At 43.8% G+C, this 12522-nt stretch overlaps 1 protein-coding gene across 1 annotated transcript in view; it reads left to right on the top strand.

The window, feature by feature from the left end:
* The window catches only part of CDHR3 (cadherin related family member 3), a 101739-nt gene extending 89440 nt beyond the window's left edge, over positions 1-12299 (top strand). Inside the window, exons 17-19 of the mRNA XM_069106962.1 lie at positions 834-865; positions 7554-7602; positions 11845-12299. Coding sequence (XP_068963063.1) covers positions 834-865; positions 7554-7602; positions 11845-12224 — 461 coding nt within the window. The 3' untranslated portion in view covers positions 12225-12299. The remainder of the gene's footprint in view (positions 1-833; positions 866-7553; positions 7603-11844) is intronic.
* Positions 12300-12522: the final 223 nt, after the last annotated feature.

Here is a 12522-nt window from a genome sequence, read left to right on the forward strand (position 1 = left end):
CAGAGAAAGAGACACAGAGAGAGAGACAGAAACAGAGACAGAGAGAAAGAGAGAGACAGAGAGACAGACAGAGAGACAGAGAGAGACTGAGAGAGAGAGACAGAGAGAGAGAGGTAAGCCTATCTGTTTGACTCTGCTCTTCTGCTCATTGTCTCTGTGACTGTGGGCAAAGCCCTTTCTCTGCCTCACTTTCCCAATTTATAAAATGATGAGGTGGGACTCCATAACCTCTAAGATCCTTCTGATCTCTAAACCTAGGATTTTTGTGGTCTGAGATTTCAGACTCCTTTGCTTTATGAGATGGAGATCGGAAGTGGGTGGTAAGGAAAATATCATAGATTTAAGGATATTAGGGGTCATCAAATCCAACCCCATCATTTAATAGATTAGGAAACAGAGGCCCAGTGAAGTGAGTTGCCCATAGTCAGAGAATAAGCAAATATCTGAGGTGGGATTTAAATTCACTTCTTGCTGACCCCAAGTCCAGCCCTTTATCGACTATACCAAGATCCCAGGTGACTGGGGAATTCATTAACCTGATTTATCCTTCTTAGTTTTGACCCATTAAAAAGCCTTGTAAATAATCCAAACACCCACTCTCCCCCCTCCACAACTGGTAGTGCCAGTGTGCCAGACAGAATAAGGGAAAAATATGGATTTCATTTCCAGGAAGGATGGCAGACTGCTAAAACATTTCCATGAGCTGATAAATTCTTTGCTATGTTTGCAACACTGAGCTGGAAGCCTGCTTAAGGGAATCCCACTGTGGGAGGTGGGATTTTAAAGGGAGGCAGGTGCAGACAACTTGACTTTCATCTGTCTTCTTCCTGCAGAAAGCAAGAAGGCAAAGAGAGAAGTTGTGTTGGTAAGTGCGGCCAGTCATCGAACGAATCCCGTTCGAGGATGTTGTTGTTCTTTCCCCAAACCAGCCTTTCTGCATTATCCTCTGGGGGTGTTTGTTATTCAGTGAGATGCTTGTACTTGGCCACTGGAACAGATTGCTGTGTGACAAGCTCTTGATAGAATTGGTTCCCTCCACTGAACATGTCTTGTGATATATTTGCAGAAGAACTGAATTTCATAAATATTGAATGGTGGTGTTTATTATCTCCATCAGCCCTCCAGGAGAGTAAGTGGGATGGGGGAATGATGCTTAAAGATCAGAACTCCACTTCAGCACTTCCAAAGACTCTATTTCTCTGCTCTCCCAGAACATTATAGAAAGGGAATATGGGAAGGGTATGGGACTAGGGATCAGGAGACTTAATTCTAGTCCCAGCTCTGGCCATGAACTTAGCCTCTCAGTGCTTGTTTCCTCATCTATAAAATGGGCAGTGGTCAAAAGAAGTGGGGCTAGAGGGCTGGTCTTTTTGAGTCAAGAAACTTGGGCTCCAAGCACAGCTCTGCCACTAAAAAGTGTGATTTTGGATAGGTCACTTAGTTTTCCATTTTCTCATCTGTAAAATGGGGGTAATAATGTGTCTCTCCTTTCTTATAGGGAGGTTGAAAGAATCTGATGGGGGTGGCCAGGTAGCAAAGCAAGTAAGAGCACCGGTTCCAGTGTTGAGAAGACCTGGAGATCAAATCCTGGGCTCAGACACTTAGCACCCACCCAGAAACACCTGGCCGTGTAACCTTAAGCAAGCTACTTAACCCCAATTGCTTAGGGGCGGCCAGGTGGCTCAGCGAGTAAGAGCACCGGCTCCAGTGTCAGGATGACCTGGATCCGGGTTCAGATACTCAGCACCACACCCAGAAATAACTGGCCGTGTAACCTTGAGCAAGTTACTTAACCCCGATTGCTTTAAAAAAAAAAAAAAAGAATCTGATGATAGAATGCAAATGAAAGAGGCTTTGAAAGGTTTAAAAGATGTGGTTGGAGGGAGAGAAAATCAATTTTGTTAATTGAAAAAATGAAATTAAATTTAAAAAGGAAAACTATAAAGGCTTATGAGAATAAGAGATCATGGAAGAGTAAAACAGGTTATATTTATCTTTTTCGGCTTAAATTCCCCAAATGAGAAGCAAGGGATTAAAATATGATAATAATGAAATGGCTTGTCTTGACCCTTACCTCTTATTAGGAAGGCGAACAGTATATATTTATTCTGATCCAGGGGTCATGAGATCTTTGGGTGAAATGCACACTTATGGAACCCAAAGCATCGTCACCAAATATCCCAGGTATTTTACCCATTTCCAACATAATATTTTTTGTCAGAACCTATAATTTTATACATGCAGAAAGCTCCTTATATGGGAACTCCTTCTACCAATGCAAATCAGCAACTCCTCTTACTTATAATCAGAACAGACCTAGGCACTGAGCAGTTCTGTGATTTGCCTAAGGTTACACAGGTAGGATGTATCAGAGACAGTCTTTGAACCCTCACATTCCTGACTCCAAAGCCAGTCTTCTATACCATCCTGTATATGCTAGGCCTCTAGATGGCATAATCCAAAAGAATTTATCAAAAATATACAGCCTCTACCCTCCAAGAACTTAAAGTCTAAGGTGCTTTGCTAATGCCAAAAGAAAACTGACTTTAGTCATTGAATACATTCCCAGGCACTTAAGAAATTGAAAAATTATCCTTCTGACCAAATGATTAAAATTTAAATAATGTTCACTGCCTAACCCCTCTGAGCCCGTGGCCAATGTTAGCTCAAAGGGTGGGTAGAGTAGTTGTCACCTCCCAGGTAAAATCTGACCCCTCTAGGGTCCCAGTAAGGGCTGTACCTACCTACCCATCAATTTGCTATAGAACAGAATATTCCTGCCATTGTCTCCCCCGTCAGACTATGAGCTCTGAGAGCAGGAACTGGGTTTGTTTTCTTTTCTTTTGCTTTTATTTTTCTTTGTATCCCCAGTGCTTGGGACATTTTTTGTTGTTTAGTCGTTTCTGTCATGTCCTAACTCTTCATGATCTCATTTGAGGTTTTCTTGGCAAAGATACTAGAGCGGTTTGCCACTTCCTTCTCCAGCTCGTTTTACAGATGAAGAAACTGAGACAAACAGGGTTAAATGTTTTGCCCAGGATCACACAGCTAGCAAGTATCTGAGGCTGAATTTGAACTCAGGTCTTCCTGACTTTGCTCAGCACCCTACCCACTGTGCCACTTAGCTGCCCCACCTGGCACCTAGTTAAGTGCTTAATAAATGCTTGGCTGACTGATTATTGCTTCAGAAAGAAGGAATCAGAGCCTTCAGGGGTAGGGGTCAGGGAAGCTTTTAAAGGGCATGGGGAAGGTATGAACACAGGAATAGTGAAGGGAAAACATACCTTCTGAGAACTTTAGAGGTTACATGAGAACACTGAGTGTCTGGTACAAGGAGAGGCCAGGAGAAGAGATGGGAGCCTGTGGAAATCAATCTTGGCCTCCACTCTCTTGCCTGAAGTAATCTCTGTCTAGGAGAGATAGGAAGGAAGGAAGGAAGGAAGGAAGGAAGGAAGGAAGGAAGGAAGGAAGGAAGGAAGGAAGGAAGGAAGGAAGAAAGGAAGGAAGGAAGGAAGGAAGGAAGGAAGGAAGGAAGGAAAAGGAAGGGAAGGAGGGAGGAAAGGAAGGAAATTGTAGAGTGAGCAATTATTAAGAGCTTACTGTATGCCAGTTACTGTGCTTAGCTCTGGGTATCCGAATACAAACAAGGCAGCATCTTCATTGCATGTAGGAAGAAAAGAAAATGTGAGGGCAAGGCATAGTGTTCAGAATGGAGTCAGTTACTCCAGGGTACTCTTTCCTGTCCAGATCGTGTTCCTTTCTGGGTACTATATTTCATGAAAGGCATTGGCAATCTAGAATTGATCTCAATAGGTGGGCAGGTAGAATGGCGAGAACACCGAACGCTATCCCGTGCCAAGATCAGTTGAAGGATCTGGAGATGTAGACCTTGGAGAAGAGCAGCCTGGGGGCGGGAGATGGGGAGGGGGGAGGCATAATCGGTATCTTCCAGAATCTGAAAGGCTGTCACAGGGATGAGGGCTTAGAACGCTCCGCTTGGCCCCAGAGAGCAGAACTAGGATCAGAGGGCAGGCGGTGGGTGGGAGGTGGGATCAGTTGTCATGAGACAGAATTAAGCTGCATGTAAGAAAATCCTTCCCCCCACCAAAATCAGCTATCCCGGAGTAGAATATGCTATTTCAGGAAGGAATCCGTTTCCCTGCACTGATGGTCTTCAGGCAGAGGCTGGGGGACCATTGCCAGGGAAGCTGAAAAGGGGCTTGGGGCCCAGGTCCCTCCCTCCCAGTTCTGAGCTTTTGTGATCTCTGTGAAGGCTTTGGAGCGCTGGGGGCGGGGGTGAGGGAAGCACCGCCACTGTGTCCCTGCTCGTCTTTCACGGTTGGCTTGACTATGTCACAGCAACTCTGAGAAAGAAGGGCTGGGAGATAAATGAAACGGGGAATGGCAGCACCAAGGCTGAGCAGGCAGATGGGTGGCAGCTGCCTCGGTGTGCATGCCTAAGCAGTCAGACTGGCCAGAGGGGTGAGCCAGCTGCTGCCCACCTGGCTGTCTCTGTGTGCGGCAAAGGGCAGAAGAATTGGAGAGCACACACTGGCCCCTCTGACTGCCCTGGGCCAAAGGGCACTTAACCCAAACCAGCCTGGCTGAAACCTGAGGATCTGGCAGGATAATGACCAGGGACCAGGCAGTCAGTGACATCAAGGAGCAGGAGGAGTGAATGTATAATCCTCACTAATACTACTTTTTATTTATTTTCATTTTAAAAAATCTACTTACTTTTAGTTTACAACATTCAGTTCCACAATCCCCTGAGTTCCAAATTTTCTCCCCCTCTTTCTCCTCCCCCATTCCCCATGGTGGCATGCAATCAAATATAGGCTCTACAAGTACCTTCACATTAAACAACTAATAGTAGTTTTAACAATAATGATGATGATAGCTACCATTCGTACACTTCACTGCTATTATTAACCCCGTTTTACAGATGAGGAAACTGAGTCTGAGAGAGGTTAAGAGACTTGCCCAGCTTTGAACTCAACACTCCATTCACTATGCCATGTTCTCATGTGGAAGGAGCAGTGAGGAAAAAATCAGGATCCTGAGGGATGGAGAAGCAGAATTCTATCACCTTACCTATAAGGAAACATGGGTGCAGGAGTAGGGGATGTTGGAGGAAGGCTTTTTTGGTAGCCCAAGGACCTTTCTGTGGGCTGCCAGACTGTCTTCAAGAGAGAAGAGATTAAAAAAAAAAAAAAAGGTTAAATAAAGGCCAATTCCAGAAGATGTCAACTCAAACATTTACTTGGTGACCTTGGGCCAGTCATTTCACTTGTTTGGGGTTGTGTCCTTTTATGGTAAGCCAGCAGAATTGGTGACCTCTAAAAATCCCTTCTAACTCTAATATTCTGTGGTCCTGTGTTCTTAGGATCATTGACTTATGGCCTTGGAGGTCATTAAGTCCAATTCCTTCATTTTACAGATGAGGAGACTGAAGCCCAGGGACATTAAATGATATGCTTAAGGTCACACAGATCATAACTGAAGGTGAGATTGGAACCCAGGCCCCTAGACTCCAAATCAAGGGTTTGTTCCACTGTACCAAGGTGCCTCCTGACGGTTGAATGCCCCTTAGCTGTTAATTATCTATTAGTCTAAGCAACAACGCTTCATTGCCAATGACCAGCTGACAAATGGGACATCATTTTGGCTCTTTTTTATATGACCAGTCCTAGAAGATAAAATCCAGGCCCTTTTTACACAGGCATCCAGAGTAAAGGCCATGGAATCGGGAGACCTGGGTTCGAATCCTGAAGACTCATCTTCCTGAGTTCAAATCTAGCCTCAAGCACGTAATAGCTGTGTGACCCTCGGCAACTCACTGAACCCTGTTTGCCTCAGTTTCCTCATCTGTAAAATGAGCAGGAGAGGAAATGGCAAACCACACCAGTATCTTTGCCAAGACAACCCCAAATGGGGTCAATAAGAGTCAGACACAACTGAAACAACTTAGCAACTTAACAACAACACTACTACTATGCCCTACCACTACACACACTATTACTTGTTATTTGTGTGTGCCTCATCCCCTCTCCCCAACAAGTCACTTCACCTGTCTGGGCCTCAGTTTCCCCAGCTATAAAATGTCAACAGTAATACTTGAGCTATCTACTTCACAAGGTTGTAGGAAGGAAAGAACTTCAAAAATCTTAGACTGCTGTAGAAATAGTTATTATTGGCCTTTGGTATGAATCAGGATCTAACACGACCCCCTACCTTGAAGAACCCTTTCTTCAATATCCCCAAAGCATGGTTGTTCAGCCTGTGCTTGACTAACTCCAGGGATGGATAACTCATTGCTTCATGAAGCAGTCTGGTCTATTTTTTTGGTCAGCTCTAATTATTAAGAATTTCTCTTTTATGTTGAGCCAAAAACCTCTCTCTAGCTTCTACTTCTTGAACCTGCTTCTCTCCGTGAGAACCGAGCAGAATAAATGCAATCCTTCATTCATCAGGAAACTCTTCAAAATGTGGAAGGCAGCCCTTTCTTCCTGCAGGTCTTCTCCAGGCCAACCCTCTCTACCTCCCCAGTTCCCTCCTCACGTGCCATTGTCTATCAGTCGGTCAACAAACATTTATTTAGTCTCTGCCACACGGCCAGGCTCAGTGCTTAGTGATGGGGACACAGAGAAAGGTAAAAGACGGCCCCTGCTCTCAAGCAGCTGTCTAACGTTGTTCTGAAAACCTTCATCAGCCTTGTTACCCGTCTCTAAATGCGCCTCGCCTTGTCAAAGTGCCCAGAACTGAACGCATTATTCCAGGCATGGTCTGACCAGTGAAAATACAGTAGGATTATTGTCTTCCTTGATCTGAATACTTCTTTTCCAAACCCCAAAAGCTGGGACTAGAGAGCTTCCTTCTGCTGAGGCCTTTTTAAATCTTAGCCAGCTGTGGGGCCATATGGAATGTATGGAGGGTGGCTCGCGCCGCAGGCCAGGGCCCCTGGAGAGGATTGTCGCTTTTGGTTTAAGTGGTATTAAATGGGATAGAAAGTCCATTGAATTCTTTGTCAGGAGAACTCGATAGCTGTGTAGTGCTGGGGAAGTCACTTAACATCTCTGGGCCTCAGTATGTACAAAAAGAAAAAGTGGTGGGGGTGAATCGAACTAGATGCTTTCAATGTTCCTTCCAGCTCCAATAGGCTAATTATTCTTCAAGCCCAGCCCTGCTTGACGTTGGATGCCTGAGAATTGCTTTTCCTTCCCTTGTAGGCACCCCTCCTCAGTTCTGATTGCCCCCACCTCCCAACAGGGAGCTCCTGGGCCCTTGGCCCAGAGGAGGTGACCCTCTCTGCTTGCCTGTTCGAAGTCACTTTCTCTGTCAGACATGATTAGTTCTCACTTGAGCATTGGGCAGGCCCACAGAAATCTCTGTGGCTTTTTCCTGATTGAGCTCAGTCACTGAGCATTCAGTAGGCAGAGGCCATGTGGCTTGGCTGCCAAACTCACCCAGGTTTGAATTTCTCAAAGTAATGACAGCCTTTTCTTGGATCAGAGCCTAGTTTTATTTCACATTGTGTCTCTCTGTCTCCTTAGGAAATGACCAAGATTAACACCGTCTTTGATGGAGAAGCCCTAGACCCAGGTAATATAAATGGAAAATACCATTTTAAAAGGAGATAGTACCATTATTGATAAATGAGGTGGAAGGATGACAAGCCTTCATTCCCTCCCCCTCCCCCCCCACATCATTTGTTGTTCCTGACTTGCTGTTTTCAAAGAGAATGTTTGATTTTCCATGTGGGTCCCATCGAGTGATTTGTGAAATAGAAAGCAGTGTGGCATGTAGCACATTGAATATGGGTCTTAGAGTCATAAGACCTGGGTTTAAATCCAATTCAACACTTGCTACCTGCTTGGTGCTGGGCAAGTGACTTTATTTCTCTGGGCTGCAGTTTCTGGGCCTCATCTATAAAATGGGAAATAATATTACTTATACAGTCTACCTCACTTTGCAAACCTTAATGCATTATAATAATAGCCAACTTTTGCAAAGTACTTTAAGGATTTGGCATATCACATCTCATTTGAAAGTCATTGAGATGGCCCAGCTACTAGACTAACTTCTAGACTTGAAATTGGGAAGACCTGAGTTCAAATACAATCTGAGTCACTCCCTAACTCTGTGACCCTAGGCAAGTCCCATACACTCTGTTTGTCTCCATTTTCTCAGCTTTAAAATGGGGATAATAACAGCATAGGTAGGATCAAATAGAATAATCAAATTGATCGAGGGGATCAAATATTTGTAAAGTACCTGGCACATAGTAGGCACTATATAAATGTTTTTTCTCTCTTTCTCAAAAGTTTTGTAGATCAGGATAAGATAACATATTGCCAAATCCTTAAATATAGACATGATGTCCCAAAGTCTTAGTTCCATTTAAAGCTCATGAGTTATATGCTTTTTAATTTTTATTTATTCACTTAATTTATTAATGTATTTAATTTTAAAAGCTACTAAAACAAAACTGTACTGACACTTTTGTAACATCCTGTATAAAACTCTCCAAGGCAATCCATGCCCACATAGGCCCAATACTAGGGTGATGATGGTGTCTTCATAAGATTGTAGGATTTAGGACTTGAAATTCAATTTGACATTTATTAAGGGCTTTTTGTGTTCAAGGTAGGCGCTGTTTTGAGGTACTTGAGATAAAGGCAAAAATCCCTGTCCTCAGGGAGCTAAATTCAGAGGACCTGCAGGATGAAAGGAGCATTTAAAAACTAGGGGAGTCTGGAAGGCTTCATACAGGAAGTAGCACTTAGGTCATTAAGTTCAACTTGAAGGAAAGGCAGAGAAATGGAAGGCCTGTGCACTGAGTTCAGAGGAGAAGCTAGTAGGCTATTTTGGCTGACATGTAGATTATATGAAGGGGAATAATAAGTCTGGAAAGGGAGGTGGTAAGATAGAGTGTGTATGACTTTAAATGCCAGGTTGAGAAGTCTGTTTTCCTCCTAGAGGCAATAGAGAGTAACTGGGGGAAAAAAAAGCCTGTTTTAGGAATATTAATTTGGCAGTTGTGTGAATGATCAATAATAGAGGAGAATAGGCTGGACACAAGAAGGCCAATATGAAAGCTATTGTGATAGTCCAGACTAGGGGTGAGGAACCTGTGGCCTCAAAGACACATGTGGTCCTCTAGGTCCTCAAGTGCAACCTTTTAACGGAATCCAATTCAGGGCTGCACTTGAGGACCTAGAGGGCCACATGTGACCTCAAGACCACAGGTTCCCCACTCCTGGTCCTGACAGAACCTTAGCGATCACTTAGTCCAACTCAGCCTAAAACCCATGGCCTCATACCACCGACATTGTACTGATGAGGAAATTGAGACTCATGTTAAGGAAGTGATTTGCCAATAGTCACTCAGCTACCCAGTGTCTTGGCTGGTTTTCAGGTAAGCTCCACCAATAGAATGTAAGGTCCTTGAAGCTGGAAACTGTTTCTTTTTTTTTTCTCTTTGCCTAAAGCACTACTTGACACATAGTAGGACATGGTAAGCAAGGGAATGCTTGCTTGCTTGATGAAGTTAAAAAAAACCCACATTTTTTTCTTACCTCTTCCTCTAAGAAATAAATCACCTACTGAGGATGGTATCCCCTGAGAATATATACATACATACATATACACACATACACACACACACACACACACACACACACATATATATATATACACATATTTACCCCACACACAGTTACAGAATGCATCTATTTTCCCTGTTGGGTAGATGGCTGAACTATAGGTGAAATGTAGTGTTCAGTGTATGAGGGCTTCCAGATAGCACAGCCTAGAATCCCTTTGGCTGGGAAAGATAAATGAAAGGTAAAGCCAGTCTCCCTGAGCTCACATAACCTCCCAGAAGTCAACCACCAGATTTAGCTCCTTTACACACATTCCTGCCACTTACAAAGGCTCAATTATAGATGGGGATAAAGGGAAGGAAACCAAATTCAGGAGGCAAGTGTTTTGGCTCCTGGCCACCTTCATATGCAAAACGCTTCAGTCCTTCTCTGAAGGAGAATGGCTCCTCTCCAGTTAGAGGCTGCAGTTGGAATTAAATTTCCCTCTATTATTAGGTACTTGTTACCATAATGTGCCCACATTAGCATAAATGCTGGAGGAATCCAGAGCAGACAGCCTCGGAGGTTTCAGGGAAATGACACCAGCAGAGTCTCCCCTGACCCTGCTGTTTCCCTAGAGAGATTCCTGGTCAAAGAAATGTATGTATATATTCAGGGGGGAGACCTGTGGGCCCTATGTGTACATGTATCTATGATAAAAAATGAAATCTGGGAACCAGCTGGAATATAGAGAGCAAACCAAGCCTTGGGGAAGGGGGGACATAATGAGAATGTTGATCCTATGACTTTAGAATTTAGAGAGGTCATGCAGTCTAGCTCCCAAGAAACTCAGGCTCAGAGGAAGTGACTTGCCCAGCGGCAAAAAACAAGGAAGACATAATTCAAACCTGGTCCCCCGGCACCAAAACCTGTGCTCCTGCCATCCTACCTCAGAAACAAGAGCTCAGCTTGTGTCACATCTTTGCTCCTGGTTTTAGAGTGTTCTGTGCAAGGCTTACACACGTGCACACACACACATACACACACACACCATTTAGAGTCAGGGGGCCTGTACTTAAATCCCACCTCAGTCATTTACTCCCTGGGTGTCCTTGGGCAAGGCTTCTCTGGGTATCAGTTTCCTCATCTGTAAAATGAGAGAATTAGACTATATGGCCTTTAAGGCTCTTCTATCTCTAAATTTTTGACCACAGGCCCACAGATGTGTTGTTGTCAGTCATTTTTCAATCGTGTCTGACTCTTTGTGACCTCATTTGGGATTTTCTTGGCAAATTTCCATCTCCAGTTCATCTTACAGATGAGGAAACTGAGGCAGAGTTAAGTGACTTGCCTAAGGTCACGCAGCCAGTAAGTGTCTGAGGCTGGATTTGAAATCATGAAGATGAGCCTTCCTGACTCTAGGCCTGGCACTTTATCCATTGTGCCACCTGGCTGCCTTCATAGACATGCACACACATATACAACAAGAATTCATTTTTTGGTACCTTTTGCTTATCCCAAGTTCATATTAAATTCATGATTTCTAACACTCTTTTCACTAAGCAAGGATGGTATAGAGCAAGGAATTTTAACTGAGAGTCCATGGATCCCCAAGGGGTCTAGGGATAGACTGTGTGCTGGAGCTGGCTCAGGGTAGCTGATTGCTAAATTTTCAAAGTGAGCATTTATATCTCAGAAATTGGCAAATGGTATAAATTAGGTTTTGATTTATTGCTGTTTTTAAATTTAGATTTAAGAAAGTAATGGAGAAAATGTTAATAACAGATTAAATTTAAAGGGGTCATACATTTTTGGAGATCTGATTGTTAAACATTTACCATCACTCCCCTTGTGGAGAATCTATGAACTTGAACGGAGAAAAAATATGTCTTTATTTTTTCACTGTTGGTTTCCTATGATGAGAAGGTGTCCATAGGCTTTGTCAAACTGCCAAAGGGGTCCTCGACACAAAAAAAGATTGAGAACCCCCAGCCTAGAGTCTCAAAATCAAGTTACAAACTGTGAACTATTCACACAGTCAGTGACTATGAATTATAGGCTATTCAATTCATTTCTTTTACTGCCTGTGTTGTCTAAGTTACGTAATCTTTGGAAGGGACAGGCTAGCTAGACATTTATGGGCCAGTAAATGGCCTCTGCTTATCTGCAAGGCTGTTTTATATCATTTAGTCATTCAGGGCTTCAGGTTTACTTCTTTTGAGAAAAAATAGGCCTAACCATTGCTCCCTTTTTCTTCTAGTTACTGGCAAAATGTATGAATTCAACTCAAAATCTGGAGCCAGGAGGTGGAAAAACCCATCACTCCAAATATCGTCAAGAGAGAAAGACCTGAGAGAGCAAGAAGGTGTTTGGACTGTGGCAAATGATAGTGGAGGGATGACCCCCCTGGAAGGGACCAACAAGGAAGTAGACTGGAAGACCGAGAAAATGGAAGCTGATGACATCAGTGTGAGGTTCAAGAGTAATGAAGGGAAGATGGAATCATCACAAAGCCTAGGAACCCCTAGAGTTCAGAAATCTAGAGAAGGAACTCTGGAACAGGGGTCTTCCCCAGTCCTCCTAGGCAGGGCTTCCCCCAAAATATACCCCCATTTTCCTGTGAAAACCACTGGGAAGTAAGCAGTGTTGGGGCATTTGTGGCTATCGTGACCAAGCATCTCAGATTTTCTAAGGTAGCCTCCAACTTCCAAGAAAAGAAAAAGCCCCAACCCTTCCCCCCACCAAAACCCCAGTGTATTTAATGAAACTTTGCAAAAGGAATATACTTTGTCAGACCATGTGTTCCCGGAAGCTCAACTTGGCAAACATTTAGTAAGCCATAAGGCAGATAGACAAGTGGCACAGAGCACTAGAACACTTGGTGTCAGGAAGGTCTGAGACACTTACCAGCTGGGCCTCCCTGGACAAGTCACTTACC

This window comes from Petaurus breviceps, unplaced genomic scaffold (assembly GCF_028583685.1).
Source record: "Petaurus breviceps papuanus isolate PSGF00001 unplaced genomic scaffold, PetGlider_PUasm1.0 84, whole genome shotgun sequence".
Lineage (NCBI taxonomy): Eukaryota > Metazoa > Chordata > Mammalia > Diprotodontia > Petauridae > Petaurus > Petaurus breviceps.